Source organism: Plutella xylostella, chromosome 6, assembly GCF_932276165.1.
Source record: "Plutella xylostella chromosome 6, ilPluXylo3.1, whole genome shotgun sequence".
Classification (NCBI taxonomy): Eukaryota; Metazoa; Arthropoda; class Insecta; order Lepidoptera; family Plutellidae; genus Plutella; species Plutella xylostella.
The window spans coordinates 7,494,420-7,518,885 of NC_063986.1; the positions used below are offsets into that span (position 1 = coordinate 7,494,420).

The window sequence follows — 24,466 nt, forward strand, 5'->3', positions numbered from 1 at the left end:
ATGATGTTTAAGAATTTTGTAGCGTCTGGTATGAGAACACCCAAAAATTCCGAAAAACTTTTTTCCGAATTTGAAACACCGAATATGTACGGTGGCCTGCGCCTAAAAGTATAGAGACAGGAAGTCAAGTACGCTACTCTCATGTATATTATGCTTTGAATAACGGTCAAGTTAGTTTAATAGCGATCTCAAGCTCACATGCTGCTCAAGCACATCCACATAAACACCACTGCTAAACACATCACACACAACATGTCCCCGGATTTATAACAGACTAGCTGTTCCCGCGCGCTTCGCTTCGCCTTAAAAAGTTTTCCCGTGGGAATTCCGGGATAAAAAGTAGCCTATGTTCTTTCCCAGGGTCTAGACCGTATGTATACCAAATTTCATTCAAATCCGTTCAGTAGTTTTGGCGTGAAAGAGTAACAGACAGACAGACAGACAGACAGACAGACAGACACAGTTACTTTCGCATTTATAATATTAGTTAGGATGTAGCTGGTCCCTTCATCATCAGGGATCGCTATTTTAAAAACTCCGCCTGTATACTTTTAGGCGCAGGCTACCCTACTTACCCAATTTACAAAATATTGCAAAAACGATTTTTTAAATATCGATTTATAAAAATCAAATAATATAGTAATCACGAATGTTTATTTTTACGGTTGTTAAATACACGAAAAATAAAATTCAGATTTATTATAAACACGAAAATATGATAATTCGGGATTTTATCAAAAATAAAATGAACGTTTCAAAAACATTAGAACCAAAACTTAAAGATAAGACGACGATCAAAGCGAGGAGGAGCGTGTTAGATGCACATAGATATCGAAAAAATATTGTTAAAAAGAAATCTATTTGTAGTATTTATTGTTAAGTTACACAACAAAGCAAAACAATTGCTCGGATTTTTACGGTGTTTAACCTTTAAAACCTTAGGACCTAAACCTAAAGATAGGTGCGACGACGAGCAAAGCGAGGAGGAGCGTTTAGGTGCAGATAGATGTCGAAAAACAAAGCGGAGCGGAGCGAAAAAAAAAAAGATAAATTGTTAACTAAAATACATTCGGGGATTTGTGTTTTCGGAATATTAAAACTTCGGGATTCGTTATTTAAACAATTCGATATAATAAAAAATCGTACATTTAAAATGTCGAAATTATAACATTAAAAAATTTTACTTTGGTCATTTTAATAAATCTGTTGTTTGAAATTTCGTTTATCAACTTTTCGTAACTTTCGTTACTCGGAAACTTAATATTTACTAGAACTATGAAATTCATCATTTAAAAAATCGTTATTTTCATATTCGTACCCGTCTGGTATATTTATAAAAACATAGTAAGTAGGTACTTAGGTATCCTATATATATATCAACTTTACATGATTATTAGATAAATATAAAAAAATTACATTCGCCATTCATGCATGTCTTTCACATTTTACTCTTTCATCGTAGGAATTGAACTTTCAATTGATGCACTGAGCAAACTGATAGCAAGCGAAAAGATAAGAAGACAAGTAATAATATTTAGTTGTAATCTTTGAGGGATGTAAAATTCCGCAGGTGTCCCGCTTTGACCAAAAAAATAAATGGTCACGTTAGTCATGATGCACAGTTACTTGTTTATTTAAGACAGTTGGTGCACGTTGATACCATTAGTATGATTTCACAGGATTATGGTGAAACTGTGACTCATTTTTTTAGGGTTCCGTAGCCAAAATGGCAAAAACGGAACCCTTATAGTTTCGTCATGTCCGTCTGTCCGTCTGTCCGTCTGTCCGTCTGTCACAGCCGATTTACTCGGAAACTATAAGTACTACAGTAATGAAATTTGATGGGAATATGTGTTGTATGAACCGCTACAAAAATATGACACTAAATAGTAAAAAAAAGAATTGGGGGTGGGGCCCCCCATACATGTAACTGAGGGATGAAATTTTTTTTTTCGATGTACATACCCGTGTGGGGTATCAATGGAAAGTACTTTTAAAATGATATAAAGTTTTCTAAAAAACATTTTTCTTAAAGTGAACGGTTTTTGAGATATCAGCTCTCAAAGACGTAAAAAGTATGTCCCCCCCCCTCTATTTTTATAACTACGGGGTATAAAATTCTAAAAAAAACAGAGGTGATGCATGCTAATTAACTCTTTCAACGATTTTTGGTTTGATCAAAGTATCTCTTATAGTTTTTGAGATAGGTTGATTTAACTGTAATATTATATTTGCTGCTACGGAACCCTTTGTGCGCGAGCCCGACTCGCACTTGGCCGGTTTTTTAAATAAATTTTGTACATATGAGAATCTGGTCTCAGAAGTTTTGGCAAGCTGTCATTTAATCTGTACCTGTTTACACGCTTATTACAACTTTGCTTGCGCTGAGAGACTTGGTCGTAAAGCTGACTATAATAATTATATCGAGCTTCTTCTGAAACTGACATCGATTGGTCAGTGGTTTGGCGAGGACACTGATCTACCTATTGTGCCGTAAACAGGATGAAATTTTATCATTATATATATATTTTTATTTTTTTTTCGTGAATATGTCGCAGGCGTCGCTTCAACCATTTGACGAGTTGTCCTTTAGTCATACAACTGAATAATATTATAGAATTATATTCAGTGAACGAGCTCGTGATTCAACCAATAAAGAGATTCAACCAGATGCCTGCGACATATACAATGCTACAACCAAAATTAAATTAAATAAAATTAATACAATACATACCTAAGCTATAAATAAAAATTGGCAAAAATGTTATGTTATAGGTATTATCTAAGCCTGAAAATTAAATCTAAATCTAAAAATTTGCGAAAAAAAAATCACTTGCCATAGAAACTCGCTTGGTCACGTGACTTTTTGCAACAACTTTTATATTATATAGGTAGCATTATTATAATTATAGTAATGTTTGCAAGTTGTACATAGTTTCAAAGTAAAGTAAATACCTACATACTTCAAATTTAGAAATAGTAGTTATTTTAGTACATTATAATTCAATGGGAGCCAATTGAAAGAATTCTGCAAAATAAATAGGTATCGAGGTATTTTTGTAATAAAACCCCGCATCTACGGTGCCGGTGTGAAATTTTGTATAAAATTCAGTCCGACTAACTTTGGACTGCTATATATGAATCTAGATGTATATTTGTACTTGTATTGTTCGCACTAATGAAACCATACTTATATCATTTCACGGGACTGATAGTCTATTTAAGATTTAATTAGAACATCTTACACTTCAACCTATAGCTACGACCTACAAAACTAATGATTAAGGTTCAAATAGTATTCATTTATGTAAGTAGCTTGGATTTATCATTCAAGAAACTTAATTAAAGATATAAGTAATACACATTTAAAGCAAGCTGATTAATGAGAAATTTGGTAACATATCAAGTTTTTTTTAAAATCTAATCCCTAATGTTCTTGTACTTGATACTAGTATTTAACCATTATTAATAATTAGCTGAAGCTAATGATAATGATATCGATGTACGCGGTATAAATAAGTCTTATTAGTAACTGGGCCGTAAGTTTTACTTATTAGTTGTTTACAAGTTTACCGCAACAGTGCTCGCAGTGGTTATAAAATATTGTGAAAAATTGTGTCACAATGAGTTACTTGTGGAAGAAACTGAGTGGCATTGAGGTTAGAATGTGTGGTGACGCGAGCGAGGGGGTGGAGAAGATGGAAACTGTGCATAAATCGTTTAACGATCAGGTTAGTTTATAAGTTGTTTATATTTAAACGAAAACTTACAAGATAGCATACGATTGTATTGTAGAAAGGAGTGAATTAACACATAATTTTAAGACGCCTTTGTTATTAGACTTAAAATGAATAATTGAGTTGTTATTGTGAATAAATATTGATTGACATTTTGGAAACGTTCATTCTGAGGAAGCTTAGACGTACTCATATTACATAAGCAACCATAACCCTGCATTTCTTCAAAACCTATAACATTTATTCGTAAAAATATAAGTTAGGTTAGATACCTAAGGTTTGCCTCCTTTAGCTACCTAACCACCTTTATTATTTAATTTCAGATTGGCAAGCAACCTTACTCCAGCGGCGCAATGTCCCTGATAATGAAGCACAAGAAGAAGCAGAAGAGGTTCCGGAGCGCGTTCACGACGACGCAGATAGCACTGCTGGAGCAGGAGTTCAAGAAGGACCCCTACGTGACCACGGCGCGGCGCGAGCACGTGGCCCGGGCCCTCGACCTGCCCGAGCGCGCCGTCAAGATCTGGTTCCAGAACCGACGGATGAAAGAGAAAAGAGACACGACCAAAGGCGACGCGGACGAACCAGAAGATACGAAAGATAAAACACCCATTAACGATATAAAGAAACTAAGAGCTAATAAACAAACTAACCATGCATCATTAGCAGACAAAATAGTCTTTAGCGATGATGAAACAATAAGAACTGACAAACATAATCAGTGTACTGACAGTTATAATGAAATGAAAAGCAATCAAAGAGAAAGCCCATTGAGATTGGTGAAAAGTGAGAAAGAATTAATAATAACTAAAATACTACCTTCAGCTTCTTCGGTTGGTCGGCCGGATATCAAGATAGAATTTAGTCACAAAGCTCATGAATCCACTAAAAATATTGAAAAAAGTTCCACTCAGCATAAGCAACCAGTCGGACACATATTGCCATTCTGTCAAGTTTCTGAATCGCAAAAATCTCCTCAAAATCTAAGCAAGGGTCATGATCAGAGATTTCAAGAAAATCTTCAACAGACGAACGTGTCTACCGATCTCCTCTCATCTTACCAGCCAGCAGCTCCAACCAACATTGGAGTGGACCTCACCAAGTATTACCCTACTGTGCCTCCGGTTCAACATGTACCCTGGAACAGAATAAATATGGTTCCAATTGTGCCAACGGGTTCTACAGGAATGCCCATGTTTCCAAGCCCTCAAGGGGCATTGGGTGTTCCGAATGTTGCGCCAACAAAGAAGTGTTCGTGTGACTGTCATGTGACGCCCAGCTTCGACCCAGCCTTCAGATACCAACAGCCAATGTTCTACACGCAATATGTTCCACAGTTCATCACACATACTCAGCTGCCAACACAAACTCCTACTTCTAAGTTTTGACATACTATTACTTTATCTTCTATATTTTTTGTATTTAATATAAGTGTACTTTGGTATGTTGTTATTATTTAACGTTTGTTTTTTTTTTGCAATAAATAATTGAAAAAGCTTAAGAGGATTGTTTTTTTAAAGGAATATTTAAATGAAAAGATAATCATTTTAATTGTGTGAAATTTTATTAGTTCGCATTTTGAATTACAGAACTTGCCTACCTCGTAATTATTGTTTCCTATAATGTCCTTAAAATAAAAGCACTATATCTATTTTGTATACAATCAATTTCATAACTATCGTATAAAGTAAATATTCTCAAAACAAGTTAAAATTAAGGTTAGTCGAAGATAAGGGTATAATAATGAAAAAATATTAAGCTACAACAACAAAAATATTAAGTTTCTCACAGAAGAAGGTGAGCTTAGAATGAGAATATTGAAGTCAGCAGTCCAATTAATAAAATGATTTATTAACAAACTTATTTATCAGTAAATCATAAACCTAGTCTTACTACATCTACTACTACATCAATTTAACTAAAACTTTTAATTTAACATAAATCTAGTCTTATATTAATTTCACAGGGTACATTATTTCAGTCTTATAAATTAAATTAGTTCAATAAGTTAAAATAAATAGATCTATTACGATAATCGTAATTATTATAGGCCATAAAATATATTAATTAATCCAAAATAAAATTACTTACTAGGTTCATAAAGGTAAACCTAACATTAATTTATTGTAAGTATCACTACCAACCGTATCCATTTTGAAAATAATTCATATTGTACTCATACCAAGTTTGATCTTGCCCGTTGTTCTGTTGTGGCTGGCAGGCGCCCGCCGCCGACATCACTTCTTCAGGTTGATAGAAATCATTGTAGTTCCCTATCACATCTGTTGCATTCGGATAATACTCCGTCGGGTAAACATCAGTACTAAACTCGTAGCCATACTCAGGCGGAGTGTAGTTCGGCAATTGATACTGCTCCTGTTCCTCAGACTTGAACATATTCGGCACATACTGAGGAGGCAGTTGCCCGTTCTCTTGATAAGGATCAACATACTGATGTTCTGAATCAGGGATGGCAAACGACTCGACATACTGCTGCAGAAGGGAGGGTTCTTCGTTGGTAGTCGATGACGTCACAACAGGGGGTGGCGAGGAGCCGGATGACTCGACGTCTGAGCTGGACTCTGATTCCCTCTTCTTCTTCATCCTTCGGTTCTGGAACCAGATCTTGATGTGTCGCTCCCCGATCCGGATGCGCTTGGCTAGTTCGATGCGTTTCTGCCTGTCGATGTACTGCTGGGATTTAAACACGTGTTCGAGGTACAGGATCTGCTCCGTGGTGAACGCCGTGCGCGTGCGCTTGTGCTTCTTCTTTATTGTTTTGGTGACTTCCTCGACTGGAATGGAAGATATGAATAATGTTTATAAAGCAGTTTATATTACTATACAAGTTGTTATAAAGTGGTATACTAAGCCACTCAGAGCTAAGTTGTTCAGAATGACTTACTTTCACTCCACCCATTTTCACCTAATTTTGTATTTGTACTTATACCAATTTTATTACAACCATAGTAGGTACTTGTGCAACGGCTAGTGATTTTCATCATCAACTCAGTGGAAATACTAAGTAAGTACTTTGTTTTAAGGCTGTCACTAAAGCTGGAAGAAAATCAGAATCTGTCAAATCTAGTGAGGGGGGGTTGAGGTATGCGGGGCGTTCTACGGACAATGACATGAAATTTTAACATAGTACTCGAAAACATAAAAGTGAAGACATGCCACTTTGTTAAAAATATACTAAGTAAGTAATATTGTTTTGTGATACGAAAATATTTATTTTTATTTGAAAGTATTTTTAATATTTAATAATTAATTATAGATATATAAAGTCGTACCCGTGCCGATATTTATACAGGTTGTTGCAAAAAGGGTTTAATACTATGCCGAAACCTACGTGTGCAGCATGTTATTGATGTTATTTCTAAGCCAGGAAATGAAATCAGAATGTAAAAAAATCGCGAAAATATTATCAGAGTTTAATAGTTCAGGGTGTTGTATTAAACTCTGCCCCCGTGTAATAAAAAAAGTATAGTTAGCCGAAAGGGCGTTACTCAGGCGTCACTCTGAAAAACTTTTATCCTACGTAATTTTTTATATTCATGAAAAAAACGCTTCTTCATATAATTTTTTTTTGGTCACGTGACCTTTTAGTTAGACGACCTGTTTTTTTTTGGTGTTTCAAAAGCAGAACAGTAGTTTGCAGAACTCTGCATATACAGGGTGTCACAAAAGGTTACGTAGCTGGCAAAGGGATATGGGGAGGTCACCAGAAAAATAATAACATGTAATACCCCCGCAAGGGAGTACATTAGTACAAGGCGAGAGTGTGTATTTTTTTTTTAAGTACTTATGTGTATTTGGGATATGATAGAAATAATATTTTTGTTTCTTAAAAACCAAAAAATTTACACCTTGCTGCGCTCTTTTGCTCACTGTAAGTACACCTACAAATATTGCTGTATTAAAAAAAACGGTTTTGTTATAACGATTATAAAAAAAAAGTTATTTTCATGTCAAGGAGTCATTTACCTAATTACGATTTCACTCAACAGCAGCAGCAGGTGAACTGAAAAAATTAGTTCTAGTTCTATCATCACTTTAGATCGCAAACATTGTAACTCCACTTTTCTCGGCGAAAAGTACTCTTTGGTGTCAATAGAAACGTTTTTTGAATTCACATGTTTTCCTCTTTATTCGAAAAAAAAAACTGTATTCCGCATTTTACCATTTGTTTTCCTCTAAACCCCAAACCGTGATTTTTAAACAAGAAAACTTAGTAATTATACCCTTTATTCTCATATACAACGTGCGATGTAGGCGAACGTGAACGAAAACTATGCAATAAGCCTTTGTTTTTATTACTACTTTAGTAAATTACAATAACATACTCAACAATGTTAATTTTTTTTTGCAATGTTATGTTGTTAAATTAAGATCTAATATTTTATTAACATGAAGTTACTTTCAACTTTTTTTTGCATCTATGCGTCGAATCACAGCATGACGGCTGCTGCAGCTTCCTGCTGTCCTGTCCTCCAACCAATCCCACCAGTACTGCAGGTTGCGTCGAATACGAGCCATTCTCTTCGACTTGACAAGACAGGTGCTCCCGGAAGGGTCATAGATCGCACGGAACCCGTACCGTATAGAGGCATCGGACTCTTTTGCAACAGCCCCCCAGATTCGGAAGTAGCCCATGCACTGCATGGCGAGCACAAAAGAAAGAGCACGAGTAGAAAAATGCACTGTGCTAACGCCGTTTGCGAGCTTGATTTGCAGGACCGCGTTGTATGCCAAGTTCCACAGCAGAGGGGTCCAAGACCTACCGCTGTGGAACTCCGCAACTGAACTTCTTCAGTGAAAACAAACCCTCTCTTTTCGCATCCTTAATGTACTTGTTAGACACGTATGACCTCTGTCAATTTTCTGCAGATAAGAAGACAAGTGATGGTATACAAGAGCCGCCCTAAAGGTTCGCCCTCTAGGGGATAGAGTTGAACGCGGTTACTATTTTTAAGCAAACAGCCAGCGCAACAACTCGCCCGTGGTTCTTATCCTGCTCCGACAGTGAACGAACGCAAAGTATTGTACCCACTATTCGAATCCGCATTTCGGATGCCAAACTGACTGTCCGAAAGGTCGAAACCGTACCACCACAGAGGTATGACTCGTTCGAAGAGCTTATCAGGCTCTTACAGCAATCAGATGTGTCGGTACACTGAAAGATAATCTACAGGCCTGCTTTATTTATTTAGGAGCACTAATGGCCTCCTTTCAGTCATTGAATCACTGGCACTCAGGCTGCGGTTGAACAGGAAGATAGACTGTCTAAACAAATCATTTTTAGGCTAGTTAAAAAAAACTTTAGGTGGGTAGTATGCCAACTAGAACTACAAATAAAACAGTATTTTTGTCTCCTCTAAAATTTGGTCACGAGGAGTTACGATGATTACGATCTAAGGTGACGCTGACGATATTTTATACAAGGTATTGAAAAAAGGGTATAAAGCTTAGCCAAAAGTGGATTTAGGTGCCATTCAAATTTTGAAAATTCACGTAACAAAACCTTTTACATAGAAACTTATTCGATCACGTGACTTTTTACTATAGAGACCGAATTTATTTTTCGAGAATTTCCAAAACTTGGAGAACAAAAGTTGTTCAGAATAACCCCTGAGTCAAACCCTTTCGGCACAGTATACCCTTTTTGCAACATCCTGTATAGGTAATATCAGGTTTATAAAAGACCTGGGCCTGTAGAGTGAGACTCGGCATGGGGAGTCATAATTTATAGATCTTTTAGGTTGCAGTGGCGAATGGGCACTGGTAGCCCTGCCCTTTTCTATAACTATAACTATAGGTAATTTTATGGCAATTTAAAAATGGTATAACATTTATCTATTTGAAAAAATCATTAAAAATATACATTACCTATCACCCTAATTTAAAAAAAAAATTCAGCCCTTACTTTAAACTTATAACACCCCTCTATTTCCTTCAGGGGTTAAAAAACCTGTGTATTTAATATTTTCTTATGAGTTTTTTTTTTAAAACTAGGCTCTTACATAGTTGTACATAATATTATGCGGTATTTTATTCCACTTGTAACGCATAAAATTCATAGCTACAGTAAACATTTCATTTTTTTCATGGCGAGATACAGTCGCACTTAACCGCTTTTTTGCAAAGCTTGTTAAATAGATTTAAAAAATTATGTAAATTTTAGATCTTCAATTTTTAAAAATACTTACTTATTTTTAACAACCTGTAGTGTACAGACTACCACATCTTAAAATATATATATTTTTAATTAACTACGGTTTTTGGTTTCAAATAAAACAAATTATGAACTTACTTTTCAACACCCTGTATATTGTGTAGCTTACCTACCATACACAACCGTTAAAATAAAATAAATTACCCCTCAGAATATAAACAGGCTCGCGCTTTGGCATACTGCATTGACCGTATAGTTCTTATTCGGAGAATCTAATAAGTGTCATTATGTGCAATGTTTACCTTTATCTATGCATCTGTAACTCTATAGTAAAAAATGTAAACAAATCGAAAAGGCGAAATGTTTTCTAAGAATTTTCGGCTTTTCTGCATCTAAAATGATTAGAAAATTAACTTTCCATAGCAAATGCATATGTATAATAATACTTGTAGTCATAATTTGTTGATTTAATCAGTTTTTGTGAAATATTTGATAAAAAATAAAATGGCGTGGGTATCGCTCCTAACAGGCCGCCACCAGGGCGACGACTGAAGAAATCTGAAATCTGTCACGGTGTCATCATTTTTAAACCGGAATTTATTAGTTTTTTGCAAAAAAAGTTGACTTCTGGTCCATTAAATCCAACTCTTTAAGGTAACTTTGTTAAGAATTTAATTACCTACACATACATATAAGATTCCATGAAAATGGGCCCTCTGATTTCGAGGGTTTTTTCATAATAAGTCAAAAAATGCCAAAAGACATGGTGTGTTTGCAATTTTTTTTAACATACTTATTATAATTCTGCACCAATTTATAAGCAACTAACATGTTCAGTATACCCTCTGCTACAAAATATATTTTTATCAATGTGATAGAAGCCACCGTTTTTCCAATCTAATCAAGTATATCAAGCCGACTTTAGCATTTTAGCTTTAGGGATCCCCTTAATCGAAATATTCGAATTAACACTTCATTATAAATTACCTTTTTTCTGTTGGTTATTTTGAATCTCAGGCCATTTGGTGATAAACGGTCTGTTATCCCAGCAGTCATTCTGTAATAAACACAGTACCTATATTAATTAAAACATCTATAATTTGATTTCACGGCTATTGTGGGGCATACAAGACTATACTAGTAATAATAAAATGATTTTATAGAAGACAGATTGAAGAAAACATTGACTAGGTATCTAGTACATAAAAGTACCTACAAAAACTTATTTTGCACGGTATACTCGAAAACTATATTTGATTAAAGTATATTTTTGTCGTTTAGCATAAGTATATAGGATATGCAAGTTTATTATTATAAGTACAAATTGTGTATTAAAACTACAACTCACCTCATTTGTAGCATTTAATGGAGTAAATCCCGTCATCAACATATTTTGAAACATTTTGCTTGTAAAATTCAAATAAGATCAAACAGATAATCAAAACTAATTATATACTATATTCGTTAATAATTTATATTCAAACAGATAATCACAACTAATTATATTACTATATTCGTTAATAATTTATAAAACTAGCCAAGTCACAAAACAACGGTCTCCAAATAAAATTCGAATCACTGTATATTTTTTACGTTATTTGGTAACGTTCGAATAATAGATGTATTTTTTATCAACGTACCCTCTCTTTATGATATTTCAAAATTGCGTTTACGAAGCTAGCTTCATTAATGATATGTCATCACAATTATTGTAAAAAGGTAATTACTCGGTACAATTTATTAATTAGATCATCAAGCTTCTATAATTAGAGACTACTCGATTCATATTTCCTATGACTAGTTGCATAGTTTCACTAATATGTACTGCTTTATTAAGTAATTGGTAATTTGGTGCCTAATTAATTTAAATAGTTGCTAGATAAATGTACTTGTAGTTATATGAAATATAATGATATTTGTTGGAATAGATGGGCTTTGCAAAGGTATGCAGGTATTGGTGATGAGGTTTCACATATTTGATTCAGTGCAGATTATCGAGTATAGTATAGTCACTATACACTACGATACAGTCATGCATAGATGGATGTTTGATGAATCACAGGGAGTAAACTAAATTATTATTTAGTTTATCTACAGCCTAACGTTGTGTATTTTCATGTCAGCAGATAAGTTAATAATTAAATAAGGTTTACCAACTTTTAAGTTACGTGATAATAGCAGAACTATGAACCAGGGAACTATGTTCATTCTATCTATCTTAGGTATACGTTATAATCTGATAGATCTGTAAGAATACAATAAATAAAAATAAGCGCACTTTCATTCTATTTAGATTTTATTGTTCTTTTAAACTACAAAGGAAAACAATACAAAATCAAAGCAGAACTCAGTAAACAAAGTTATTATAAGCGCCAAAAATGAAAACAAAATAATTAGCAATGAATATGACTATGTCCTAATCACTTAGGGCTTTCTAACCCTTTGCTAATTAGTGGTGTTCATATATAAGCAGGAAGGGTTATCAGGATGGTATCAGTGTGTCCCAGTGCTCTCGACCATGTCTGTGGAAGGTTTAGTGGGTGTTGAGTGCGGCGGCGAGGGTGCGGAGGTGTGGCCGGCTGGCGTGGCCATCGAAGGCTGGAGTACTGTCGTTGAACCTACCCAGTGCAATCCTCAGGTGAGATTTTATCATTAGGTGTTGTATGAATAAATCTAGTTATAGTTTCTCGTAATAAATAAATAAATATATTCATAAAATACTGGTCTCGAAATAGCTTTTCTGGATAAATCTACACGAAAATAAGATAATCAATGTGAAAAAATGAGTTTTCTCCTGAAGATTGTAACTGTATATCTATCAATTGAGATACATAATTATTATACTCATACCATGCCTCTATAGTCATTTGTTGAATTGGAGTACCTATCACATTTCCAGTTGGTGCAGTGGATCCCATACGAAGACTCGCCAGCCTCCGCGCCGCCGCCCCGCGCCCCGCAGCCCGCCTGCCTGTGGCCCGCCACCGCCGCCGGCCAACAGTATCCGCTTATGACGATTAACAATAATCAGGTAAAAATAAAGCTTACGTTTTGATAAGTAGGTTTTGATTCACTTACTTATTTACTCCGCTGGCTCAGCGACCCCAAGTGGATCTTGGCCTCAGGTTTTGATTTAGATATGTTCATAAATTATCGGTGAAATAAATAAGGGTGACAAAACTCATGCAGCAGTGGTACACAATGATAGCTATTTTGAAAGCAGTGACTTTTTAAAACTTTGGTGATTTAAAAATAAATAATAAAATACTTCCAATCGTTCGGTATACAATGCAATCATAATAACAAAGGTATTACTTTTGTAGAATTTAACAAGTATTTTCTTGATTCCAGCAGCCTGTATGGACTCACATTACGAGAGATGCACCGCAGCAAAATTACTGGGCTCAGCAAGCTTTTGAGAGCAATCATAACCAGGTAAATATTGAATTATAAGTTTTACTTGGTTTACAATTATTATAATTTTTTATAAATTTATTGACGCTTCTTAAAATTTGAAATGCTTAATCCGTTGAACTGAAAATTTTGTTCAAATGATGTGCTGAGTTTCAAGGGCATATCCACTCCACCATCTAACTAATGATCCAAATTATCTTTATTGAAAACATTTTATTTACTCGTATATTTGAACATTTCAGTGCTCACCAGTATACACCAGCCTCCACCAGCCACCACCCCCGGCCAGCCTACCGCACCCCCAGTACAATGCACCAGCGACCAACCAGCGCTTCTCCAATGAACAGTTTAAACTGAAACCGGTAAATATCGCCATTCTGTTATTTATGTATTTTTGTGATGTTTTAACTTCTTAAATAAATATGAATAGTGAACTTCTACATAAATATTAAATACTATTTACTATCATTTTCAGAATTACCAAACCCTGGTGCAGCATCCCGCTGCCACCGCACCAGCAACCAACCAACAACAACCGCTGTACCACATTACCAGTAAGCTCTCCGATAAAACACAGATTATCTTCAGGTTTCATATTCATTTTCATAATTATATTTTATATATTCTTTCACGCTCCCAATATTGCTGTACAGAGAGTACCTGCACTTGTCTCACCAAATGGAACCTACTTCTTTGCCCCCACGCCGCTGTTACTTCTCTCACTTCCATGTTACTCATCCTCCTTATCTTTCTTTACAGTAAACCGTCAACCACCGCCATCAACCAAGCCAGTGAAAAAGGTGACAAAACGCAAGCGCGTGCGCACCGCCTTTACCACGGATCAGATCCTGGCGCTGGAGGAGGTATACAGCACCCAGACGTACGTGAACCGTAACGAGCGGCAGGTGCTGACAGACAGGCTGAAGATCAGCGACCGCGCCATCAAGGTCTGGTTCCAGAACCGACGCATGAAGGGCAAGAGGGAGTCCCAGGCGTCTCTCGAATATTCCGACGAATTCGAAGGCACTCCTGAACAGCCAGAGCCCATCCAGGAACCCTCCAGCTCCATCGACTCTGTCACGAGCAATTCCAGCAGTGAACTTGACTACGTCGAATCACAAATCAAAAGGTCTGATGAGCATGGCTACGTTACTTTAGACGATAAGGCTTGGGGTACTCTGTTCAATGTAATCGACCCGTATGTGCCGAATTACGTTGGACTGAGCCCTGACACGACCACTAAAGAAATAGTCACAGAGGACTTAAAGACAGAATTTTATGAGCCCATCTCGCCTGCCGATTCCAACGGCTCTGCTGCTGAGGACATGGAGTCATAGGAACCGCCCAAAGACGAGGAATCTATGAAGAGACTCTTTCACATACATTTCTGCTAGGCTCGACTCTGGGCAGTCACCATGGCCCAGTCCTCTCAACAGATTGTGCGGTATCGGATCATGAATTTGTTTCTGATGACTATTTGTTTTGTGTTAGAATTAGAAGTTATATCATGTTATAAGATAAATATTAATTAATAGATTTTAAGATTCTTAAATTATAATATTTTTTACTAGTACTTAATTTAAAATGCTATTAATTTATTAAATTAGAATTTAAGAACGTAAATAAAGAACTTAAATAGAAATCACCAAATCTTTTATTTCAAATATGTAGTCTATAACAATATAATTATATATTTATAAAATAAAAAAAACTTTCTTTTTCATATAAATACATAGTAATTATATTACATTTAATACAATACCTAATTTTAAACAATAGGTATTAAGTAGTAGCATTAAGTAAAACATTACGAAACATTGTAAGTAATTAACAGTGAACCAGTTTATCACAAAGATATGTAGGAAGAATACTTGGCGGCGGCGGCGGCGGCTGACGCGGCCGTGTGCTGGCTGTCAGCTGACGTCATCAAATAGGACAAGTACGGGTCCTGGGTGAGGGGAACCCCCGAGCCCCGCGGGTGCAGCGCACTGTCCTCGTACGTGGGGGCCGGCACCCCCGTGCTGAACCCGTAGCTCGCTTCACTCGTGGACGGAGCCCCGGCGGTCGACGATGGCAGATGGTTGTAGTAAGGAGATCCAGTGGAGTATCGAGCGACATCCTCACCGAGCTTCAAACTCACCCCATTTGGCATGTAACTATCACCCGCACCCAGCGTCGGCAAAGGATTCGCACTCGACTGCAATGCCTCGTCATTCCCGTAGCGATAAATGTCAGGAAGCGGTGAGTAAGTGGCTCGGCTCGCAGACGGCGCGTAGTATGACGAGTATGAGCACAGATTAGGAGAGTACGACGGCAGCTCTATGGAACTCGACGGGCCCTTGATAACGGACTTGAGTGCGCTTGTGGATGAATATTCCGGGGGTCTCGATAAGGGGTCGTTGGGAGTGAGGTATATCTTGTGGTGCGAGGCGTGGACGTCGGTCAGCAGTCGGCGCGGGCGGTCGTGGCCCCCGCAGCCGCGCCCGTGGCTCATCTTGTGGTCCTGACTCGGAGATTGACCCTTCGAACTCGAAGGAGTGCTGCTATCGTCGACAGATGAAGATGGCTTGTTGTGCTTATTGTCTTTCTTGTACTTCATTCTCCGATTTTGAAACCAAATTTTGATTTGTCGCTCCGATAGTTGCAAGTAGTTGGCCAGCTCGATCCTCCGCGGTCTGCACAAGTATCGGTTTTGATGAAACTCATTCTCCAATTCAACCAACTGAGAGCTGGTGTAAGCAGTTCTTGCTCTCTTTGAGAACCCCTTTTGGTATGATGAGTCATTTGACATCGCTGAAAACAATAAGAATATGTTTGAAGGATCTGACTATATTGTAAAAATTAATACATAGGTAAGTACCTGCATAAAAAGAATCCGAGCACTAACCGTTTTCCGAAAGTGAAGATGAGTTCCTCGATATTAGCGTGTGGTTGATAACCGTTGATGATTTGCTGTTCCAGGAAGGATTCTAAAAACAAACACAAACTATTACAATTACGAACACACGTCCGACTTAACCAATGTTGATTAATAATATAAGCGGACATTTATCACTTTCGGTATTTTTTTCAAAGTATTTCCAACCGCAAGAAAATTAAATTGTCATTAAAGATCTTGTTTCCAAAGAAGTTTCCCATTAATTGGTTTTGTTTCTACATTTAGCGTAGTTAACGTAAGGTGGAGTTTTGTTTGGCAATTACCTCAGTTGTAAAACCGCTTTCTGGGTCGTTAGCGATGTCACCACCGAAGCTGGTAGTCGGGTGAGCGTGCAGCGCCTCCGCAGCATACTCCGCCGCGTACAGCTCACCAGAGGGCGCCGCGCCGCCGCCGCCGCCGCCGCCGCCGTACAACCCAGCACCCTTGCATCCTTCAGGAGAACCCTCATCAACAGCGGCTGCCACGTAGTTGTTCGAACTATTGCTGATGTTGTCATAATTCTGAATTTGATAGTCGTATCTTGGCTCAATCTCGTCTTGCCCACTATTAGGGTTGTACGATTGAGGCAACCCAAGAATATCTTGTATGCTGAATCCGGCTGAATCTCTGGAATTGTAATCGAAAGAGTTCTGTATGGATGATAAAGCTACATTTCTGCAGTCGGAGAAGACGTTGTCCTGGGAACTGTAATTACAGTTTTCGGATAGAATGTCTTCGACGCTGTGTGAGGTGACGGAGTTCCTTTGTGCTATGTTCAACGCGTGCTTTTGTTGATATTTTGATATCACAGAAGGGTTCAGCCCTGTTGATGCTATTGAATCTTGTGAGTCTTCTGAATCGTGCTCGGTGGAGGTGAGGCTCGGGGTGGATGCTGGGGACGACATCGTGCTCCGTGACAGGTGAAGACACTTTACTGTTGTATTTATAACTGCATTGCTAGATGATGAACACAACCAAGCACAAAGACAACCACTCAAACAAGGATCCAGTTTAGAACTGAGAGTAGTTGAGTAAATGTGGTTTCCTCACCTGGACGTCATTAATTTGTTAATGGTCTCTGTCCAGTTTGTGTGTCTAATTTGTACACGAACAAGTTGTTAGTGTGCAACTGATAAGACACCACAAAAATACTTGGCTTCTGATACGGAATGGGCAGGTGATAACGAACGACTTAGAATCCCAAAATTTCGGTAGCTAAAACTGTTGTCATGCCTGTTTAGATAAACTTGTCATTGTTCCTTACTGTATGACATCATAGGATTCCCGAGTAAGTTCAATGTATGTATAGAAAAAGAAATAAGGACGATTCAAGAGGTATGTAGGTACTTTTATTGTGAAGGAAAAATATGTTATACGCAATGTGTATTTATTTAAACCAGGTCGCACCAAATATCGCAGATTGTTTTGTTGCTGTCGTTAAAAACAAATTAAACATAAGGATATCAATGTCAACGCCCTAGAAATGCCTTTTGTATTTTCCATTTATTACTTTAGTCACGTTTTATTGTTCTAGACTTCAAAGTTTATCTTTGTAAAGAAACAGTCAGCATACATAGCACGGGGGGTTTATAACAATTGTTCTTTATTTCCTTTTTATCGTCTTCGGTTGCCCGACCTTACTTAAATCACTCCAGATTCATTTTAGTGTCACTTTCTGACAAATGTTAAGTTAATTTTTTAATGACCTTCACAATTATGTTAACATGTTTAGCAATAGACTTAAGTCACCTATAGATGAAGAAAACTATTGTGTCCTTCTTATTACATTAAGTATAATTTATGCTATTAGAATCGCACGCGTTGCATAGTTTTAATGGATGCATGATGATATATTTTCATTATCTAGTGGGTGTTTCATAACTCAATTATGTCCAGTAGTGAGCGAGTATTAGCTGATAATGAAGATAACTGATTGATTCCATCTTGTTGAATAAATAAGTTGTCAAAACTTACCTTGCACCGTTTTAGTTATTTAGCATAATATGGTAGTTCATTGCAGTATGAGTGTGAGATTCGGCAGTCAGCTGTTTGCTCGATGTCACCGTCTTTTGTTCCGCATCGTGATAGATGGCCGCGGCCCGTGACCGTGAGACGCGCCGGTAGGGTGGCCACGCTGTGCAAAGTTTTAAGTTGATACTATTGTATATTTTGTTTAAAAATATAATTATGCAAGCTGTAAATAATAATTATGTAAAGAAAATATCGGTTCGCCCAAAGAAATTATAAGGATAATATATATATTTTTTTAATGAAATATGTGTGTGTGTAGTTGTGTACACGTATAAGAGTAAGGAAAGTAAAGTATTTTAGGTTAGCTTAGGTCGGAATAGTTTAATATTATTTAAAATTAAGACATAAAAGAAAAAAAATACATTTAAATGTAGAAATACATACCTACACCTATGGATATTGGTTATTTAACCAGGTTTTAATAATACAACATATTTATTAGCTCATACGATGCCTTACGTAAATCATATACACCCTACTGGGTTTGCTTGCGACTTTTATATGTAATATGGATAATCACGTTTAATCACAATTCATATCCTTTTACATAAATTTTTGGTGTCTAATTATGAGTATTTTTTGGGGTACAAAAGACATCAACGCGTTGCCTAAAATCAATAAAACTTTCTTTTCTGAATTAATGTACGTTTTCTGTAATAACAGATGATTGAGTAAATTAGTGCAGGGTTTTGTTTTATATTGCCGATATGAATTTAAAGGCTACATACACTAAAAGTGAAGCGAGCAGCTGCAAGCCAGTAAGTATTAAATTAGATTAAAAATATTAAAATTCATAGACATTCTTTATGCGCGTAATATCCACCGATTGTTCTGCTGAACCGTTACTCTAATAAATTTTACTGCTTGTGCACAAAAGAGGGCCCGAAGACCCCAGGCGCGTACGTCAAAGCGATGATATATTACAATTTGCTCAAAGGGACCCTTTTTTGTTCTCACCGTAATGGTTTTAGCTTAATCGACGCTGCGGAGAGGGACGCAGGTATGGTTGAGGGTGAGTTGGAAAGGGATGGATGTGGAAAGCGTGTGTTTTGAAGCTGGCAGAGGATGGTGATTCAGTCGGAGCTGGTGTCGGTTACTGAGTGTCAACAGTAGCGTCTGCACTCGGCCCGAGCAAGCTGTAGTGATTGTGTCCTAGCGATGTGAGAGAAGATTGTGCTCTAGTGATTATACAATATTTTTGATACCAAGAAATCGGATAAATACAAAGTGAAAAAGTATAAATGAACAAGAAGTTATTCCGTGAAGCATGTGAATTAAAAAAATATATAAATATGAAAACAAACGAATTGTGTTACAAAAACGTATAGTTACACATACTTACGAGGCTTTAGTTACTTTTGCAATGCCATCTTCAGATCAGTGCGGCCTAGGAGCGTACCATCTGCAAAACTGGAGTAGTAACATGGATTCAGGCGGAACTGAAACAGCCTGTAATAATGGAGTGTGGGAAGGCTGCTGAAATCATGAAAAATCCAACAGATGGCTCCACCAGCTGAAACATACAAGTAATGGAACTTTTTCAGGTTAGTAGATTATTTTGTTATTTAAATTATTTGAGTATTTTTGTTTACTAACAACTGTACCTTCTTGTATAGATAGTTAATACCTACCAATGGTGGAATGATCAATATCTATACCTAATAATTACCTACATGTATTTTGAAATAATGTAATGCTGAAAAGCGCCACCTATGATTTATTTCATTAGGCTCGTTATCAGAGTGCCCACTGCGTCCATCTCAACCTCTATGAAATAGGATGAGGGCTCACTAGCGCCGGGTTAAAGTTGTGGAGTAAAAGTTATGAACTTCCGAATTCGGTATGGTCTTTCTCGCATTATCTTTTCATCTCTGTAATGATAATAACAGACTGAATAAGTATAGTTGCCTTTTTACCCTAACATTTCGTATCCAATAATTAATTTGGTAAGTAGTAGGTACATTTCTGATCGAAAATGGTTCACTCGCTTGTGATTTGCAACTAAAGCTAATCCAATATCACTTTATAAATGGCTATAGGTTCGATTCTAAAACGCAGACTTCGATTAAAAAAGAATGTGCTGATTATTTCTATGTTTATGCTTTAAGCTATATATGAAGAGTCGGGCCACAGGGGATTGTATGATGTTATGAAACGTTACGCATGTTGATTAAAAAGAACGATATATTTTTGCTATAAAATGTTCGGCCATAAAACAGATACGATGTACCCTGTATCCCTTAGGATCCGTACATAATATTTCGATACTCGTTAAAAGTGCTTTAAAAACGCCTCAAGTAAGTAAGCGTTGAAAAGGGAAAAAAATATTACATTTGACAGACTACCGACATACATATATAATAATTAAGTATCCATACCTAGTACATTGAGATTTATATAGGTATAATAATAACCATATTTTTTATTTATGTTTAGTATTCTTATGACTTGTAAATAAAGTATATGATGTCCATACTCCATAGTGTAGGTGCTTATATTTTTTATAAAAGATATATAATAGCCTATTCTTTGCTTCGTCGTCGTAGCATTTCGTAGTACTCACTGACAGAAGGAAACAATGAAAAACATTTTTTAAATCTTTTCTTTTTCATTCGTTTTATTTATTTTTCATTGTAATTTTGATGATATTTGTCACCTTGCCTTATACTGATTGTTATGATCAGTTATAGATTGCTATAATATTATGGTCATCGTCGTTCAAATATCATAAACATAATGCATAGATCACCATCTATAATATGTTTATAACATAAAGTTTTACTGAGTTCATCAAATTCTAGAAGTTGTTGTCGACAAAGTATGCCTAAGGTTAAGGACTGAAAACTAAAACATCGCGTGTGCATGTCACTTAACTCACTTTGCTTACTCAAAGATGATACGGCTCGTTTAGCTTCTATATCGAGCAGAAATTAGGTACCTAAAGCATATTTACTCTCGTAACCCTCACAACATTGAACTCTGTTCTCTTCCACAACCTCTAGCCCATGTAAATAAGGTGCAGTTTCGCGGTTGTAGTGTTGAATTTTTAGTCGGGCGCAGTCATATGCATAACTCTAAAAGTTAATTTCCTAGTTCGTGAATGTTTCTGCGGGACCGCCCGGAGTGGAATTAATTCGGCGGTATATTTATAAGAAGTGGTATGCGGGCGGCGGCGGTGGCGGCGGCGGCGGCGGGAACTTGCAAATGGCGGAACTTTGCCGCCAAATGTCGCGCTGATTGCGACACATTCTCGCCTCGTGATGTATCGCGGCCGGGGAACTGTTGCGTTTCTTTCTTTTTCTTTCTTTACGTAGGTACTTAGGCTGTTTTTTAACGCGGGATGGTTCGCCATTTTCCCACGTCTTGCAAGCACATTTCACGCGTTACAATGAATACTTGTATAACGCGTGCGGCGGCGGCGCAATCCCGCGTGCGTGATAAATCCGCATGCTGTTAAATACAGCCTTAGATCAAAACCAGTTTTGAGGCACAGTCATCACATGTAATTTTTAATGAAAACAATTGTATAAATATGAATGTAGTAGCGACATAGTTGTCAAAACGTGCAGTGGGCTGGTCATATCTGCCGAAGAACCGATAAACTTTGGGTTAGACGAGTTCTTGAGTGGAGTCCACAAACTGGCAAATGCATCGTGGAACGCCCTCCTGCCCGCTGGACCGACGACCTCAGGCGGGTAGCCGATAGTGACTGGATGAGGAAGGCCGAGGACCGTTCTATTTCTATTTCTATTTCTATTTTCTGTGGGGGTGTCAGTACCTGCACCTGGCTCTCTCGAATGGAACCTTTGTGCATATCCCCAAGGTCTAAACTGCCTTCCTAAGCTTGGACCATTTCCCACCACGCTGGTCCACTGCGGGTTGGTGGGTTCACATATCTAGATGTGCTAAATCTAGATATGCAGGTTTCCTCACGATGTTTTCCTTCACCGTAAGAGCAATGGTATACATTGTACTTAAATTCAGAAAAGAACTCATTGGTACATGTCAGCGCCGGGATTCGAACCCGCATCTCTGGCGTGAGAAGCGGGCGCTTACCCGACTGAGCTACGTGGCGCTTCTTGGGAGAGGCCTATGTCCAGCAGTAGATGATTATTGGTTGATGATGATGATGATGCGTAGTAGTACCGGAAAAGGTTACATTACCAAATAATTATATCAGCCCTATAATATATATTTTTCGCGACGTCCCCTACTGAAAGAGATCTAGTATGACAGGTACATTTAGCTGCCATCAGGAACGTCAATGATAAATTTCCACCCTGTATAGTAAGTACTCGTAAATACAAAATATCCTTAGATATCCTTTGTTCAGCGGTATGGATATACCATGTAGTTTTATTTCTCTTTTTGGATTTATATTTTCTGTTCCATGTTTTAGAGCAATAAATAATATTTTATGATATCATATCTGACGTCCAGACTTCCAGACAATAGAAATGTATCGTGGAAAGCTGAACAAAAGTAATATTGTAAGGAAAACAGATGACTGTATTGAATGTGGGAAATGTACAGGATGAAGCTAGGTCAATGATCTTAAAACATAGCAACATTATTGGAAATAAAATTTTACAGTACCTACTTATGCATAAAAATAGATTGGAATTAATTGTTTTATAAGGTGAGAATAACAAATTAAAACCGTAAACTATTTTCAGAAAGCTACATTAGTATTACATCATCAGAGTATGTAAAGTAAGGAGTTTAGGCAAAGCGTGGACGTGTTCGTCGTATAAATGGAAATTAAGAAATCACACCGCCTCAGGTCACGTTTTTGCGAAATTGCTATAGAATATCTCAGCCTTCTTGAGGTCTTGAATTCCTAATAATTTTTTCGAAAGACTACGTGGTCTGGCCTGGAAACAGTGAAATATATTAATAGATACGATAGGTAGGTACAACTTTTTGTTGTCTTGTCTAGAGATGCCTTTATTTTTACGATAACTTGTCAATAATTTAAGTCACCAACATTCTACATATACAATTCACAATTTTAAAACTTATCTGAACTTCAAACAAAAGCTAGTCGCTTCTCTTAACCCTGTTATTGTATGAAAAATTTATCTTCTCCTGACGGTCAAGAACGGTGGAGTTTTAAGTGCACTTGCGAAGTTGTTGCTAGAGTTATCGCCGTGCGTTATGGCGCGGCTCGGTATGCAAATAAACTGCTGTTTCTCCGCTAACTTCATGTTTAACTGTGTGCTTATTCTAGCAGCTAGAACTAGGCTAGATTGTGTTGAGATATGTAAATCTAAAGCACATAGCGCTTAACTATTAAGACTGGAAGCTCTGCTGTAGCTTAGTCGGGGTGACTGTAAGAGCCATAATCGTCTGTGTAGTCATTTTACTGACATTAAGCCATATCGGAAATGCTGCTTACTGAACAGTGAGTAGTGGAGAAAAAATATAAAAAAAACCGGCCAAGTGCGAGTCGGGCTCGCGCACAAAGGGTTCCGTAGCTTAAATCAACCTATCTCAAAAACTATAAGAGATACTTTGATCAAACCAAAAATCGTTGAAAGAGTTAATTAGCATGCATCACCTCTATTTTTTTTAGAATTTTATACCCCGTAGTTATAAAAATAGAGGGGGGGGGACATACTTTTTACGACTTTGAGAGCTGATATCTCAAAAACCGTTCACTTTAAGAAAAATGTTTTTTAGAAAACTTTATATCATTTTAAAAGACCTTTCCATTGATACCCCAGACGGGTATGTACATCGAAAAAAAAAATTTCATCCCTCAGTTACATGTATGGGGGGCCCCACCCCCAATTCTTTTTTTTACTATTTAGTGTCATATTTTTGTAGCGGTTCATACATACAACACATATTCCCATCAAATTTCATCACTGTAGTACTTATAGTTTCCGAGTAAATCGGCTGTGACAGACGGACAGACGGACAGACGGACAGACGAACATGACGAAACTATAAGGGTTCCGTTTTTGCCATTTTGGCTACGGAACCCTAAAAAACTGCATGGTTCCCTTGATTTTCATGCGTCCAGGGACGAAATGTTATCTATTTAATGCATACAGTAATAATCATATTGGAATAGCTGAGAATTTTAGAATAGGATGATTACTATTATGCTATTGTGCACTGCTTGTTTGTAACTTTGTTGGTTTAGTGTCTTTGTTCCGAGGTAAATGGGATTTGGAGGAAAGTTAT

At 37.1% G+C, this 24,466-nt stretch overlaps 4 protein-coding genes across 4 annotated transcripts; 2 read left to right on the forward strand and 2 right to left on the reverse strand.

Moving 5' to 3' along the window:
* Window positions 1-3,521: 3,521 nt before the first annotated feature.
* On the forward strand, window positions 3,522-5,201 carry LOC105384918 (diencephalon/mesencephalon homeobox protein 1). Its single transcript, XM_011555213.3, has 2 exons — window positions 3,522-3,731; window positions 4,061-5,201. Exons 1-2 carry the CDS (start codon window positions 3,624-3,626, stop codon window positions 5,123-5,125), a joined length of 1,173 nt encoding a protein of 390 aa, XP_011553515.3. The 5' UTR covers window positions 3,522-3,623; the 3' UTR covers window positions 5,126-5,201.
* Window positions 5,202-5,287: 86 nt separating this feature from the next.
* Window positions 5,288-11,514, reverse strand: LOC105384894 (protein zerknuellt 2-like). Its single transcript, XM_038119995.2, has 3 exons — window positions 11,261-11,514; window positions 10,900-10,969; window positions 5,288-6,532 (listed from the first exon to the last, which is right to left on the reverse strand). The coding sequence occupies exons 1-3, from the start codon at window positions 11,312-11,314 to the stop codon at window positions 5,874-5,876; spliced, it is 783 nt and encodes a 260-aa protein (XP_037975923.2). The 5' UTR covers window positions 11,315-11,514; the 3' UTR covers window positions 5,288-5,873.
* Window positions 11,515-12,430: 916 nt separating this feature from the next.
* LOC105384893 (brain-specific homeobox protein homolog) lies at window positions 12,431-14,833 on the forward strand. The gene is made up of 6 exons (XM_048621847.1): window positions 12,431-12,550; window positions 12,812-12,943; window positions 13,264-13,347; window positions 13,569-13,688; window positions 13,802-13,880; window positions 14,086-14,833. Exons 1-6 carry the CDS (start codon window positions 12,431-12,433, stop codon window positions 14,661-14,663), a joined length of 1,113 nt encoding a protein of 370 aa, XP_048477804.1. The 3' UTR covers window positions 14,664-14,833.
* Window positions 14,834-15,093: 260 nt separating this feature from the next.
* LOC105384892 (homeobox protein Hox-A3-like) lies at window positions 15,094-17,148 on the reverse strand. The gene is made up of 3 exons (XM_038119987.2): window positions 16,528-17,148; window positions 16,214-16,295; window positions 15,094-16,119 (listed from the first exon to the last, which is right to left on the reverse strand). The coding sequence occupies exons 1-3, from the start codon at window positions 17,146-17,148 to the stop codon at window positions 15,173-15,175; spliced, it is 1,650 nt and encodes a 549-aa protein (XP_037975915.2). The 3' UTR covers window positions 15,094-15,172.
* Between the last annotated feature and the right edge of the window lie 7,318 nt (window positions 17,149-24,466).

Excerpts from the sequence above, each read along its gene's own strand:
- LOC105384918 (XM_011555213.3), top strand. The coding sequence starts at position 3,624 with ATGAGTTACTTGTGGAAGAAACTGAGTGGCATTGAGGTTAGAATGTGT. Across the intron at positions 3,732-4,060 it reads ATAAATCGTTTAACGATCAG|ATTGGCAAGCAACCTTACTC; the intron begins GTTAGTTTATAA and ends ATTTAATTTCAG.
- LOC105384894 (XM_038119995.2), bottom strand. The coding sequence starts at position 11,314 with ATGTTTCAAAATATGTTGATGACGGGATTTACTCCATTAAATGCTACA. Across the intron at positions 10,970-11,260 it reads CATTAAATGCTACAAATGAG|AATGACTGCTGGGATAACAG; the intron begins GTGAGTTGTAGT and ends TGTTTATTACAG. Across the intron at positions 6,533-10,899 it reads AAATAACCAACAGAAAAAAG|TCGAGGAAGTCACCAAAACA; the intron begins GTAATTTATAAT and ends CTTCCATTCCAG.
- LOC105384893 (XM_048621847.1), top strand. The coding sequence starts at position 12,431 with ATGTCTGTGGAAGGTTTAGTGGGTGTTGAGTGCGGCGGCGAGGGTGCG. Across the intron at positions 13,348-13,568 it reads TTGAGAGCAATCATAACCAG|TGCTCACCAGTATACACCAG; the intron begins GTAAATATTGAA and ends TGAACATTTCAG. Across the intron at positions 13,881-14,085 it reads ACCGCTGTACCACATTACCA|TAAACCGTCAACCACCGCCA; the intron begins GTAAGCTCTCCG and ends CTTTCTTTACAG.
- LOC105384892 (XM_038119987.2), bottom strand. The coding sequence starts at position 17,148 with ATGTCGTCCCCAGCATCCACCCCGAGCCTCACCTCCACCGAGCACGAT. Across the intron at positions 16,296-16,527 it reads AAAGCGGTTTTACAACTGAG|AATCCTTCCTGGAACAGCAA; the intron begins GTAATTGCCAAA and ends GTTTGTTTTTAG. Across the intron at positions 16,120-16,213 it reads ATCTTCACTTTCGGAAAACG|CGATGTCAAATGACTCATCA; the intron begins GTTAGTGCTCGG and ends TATTGTTTTCAG.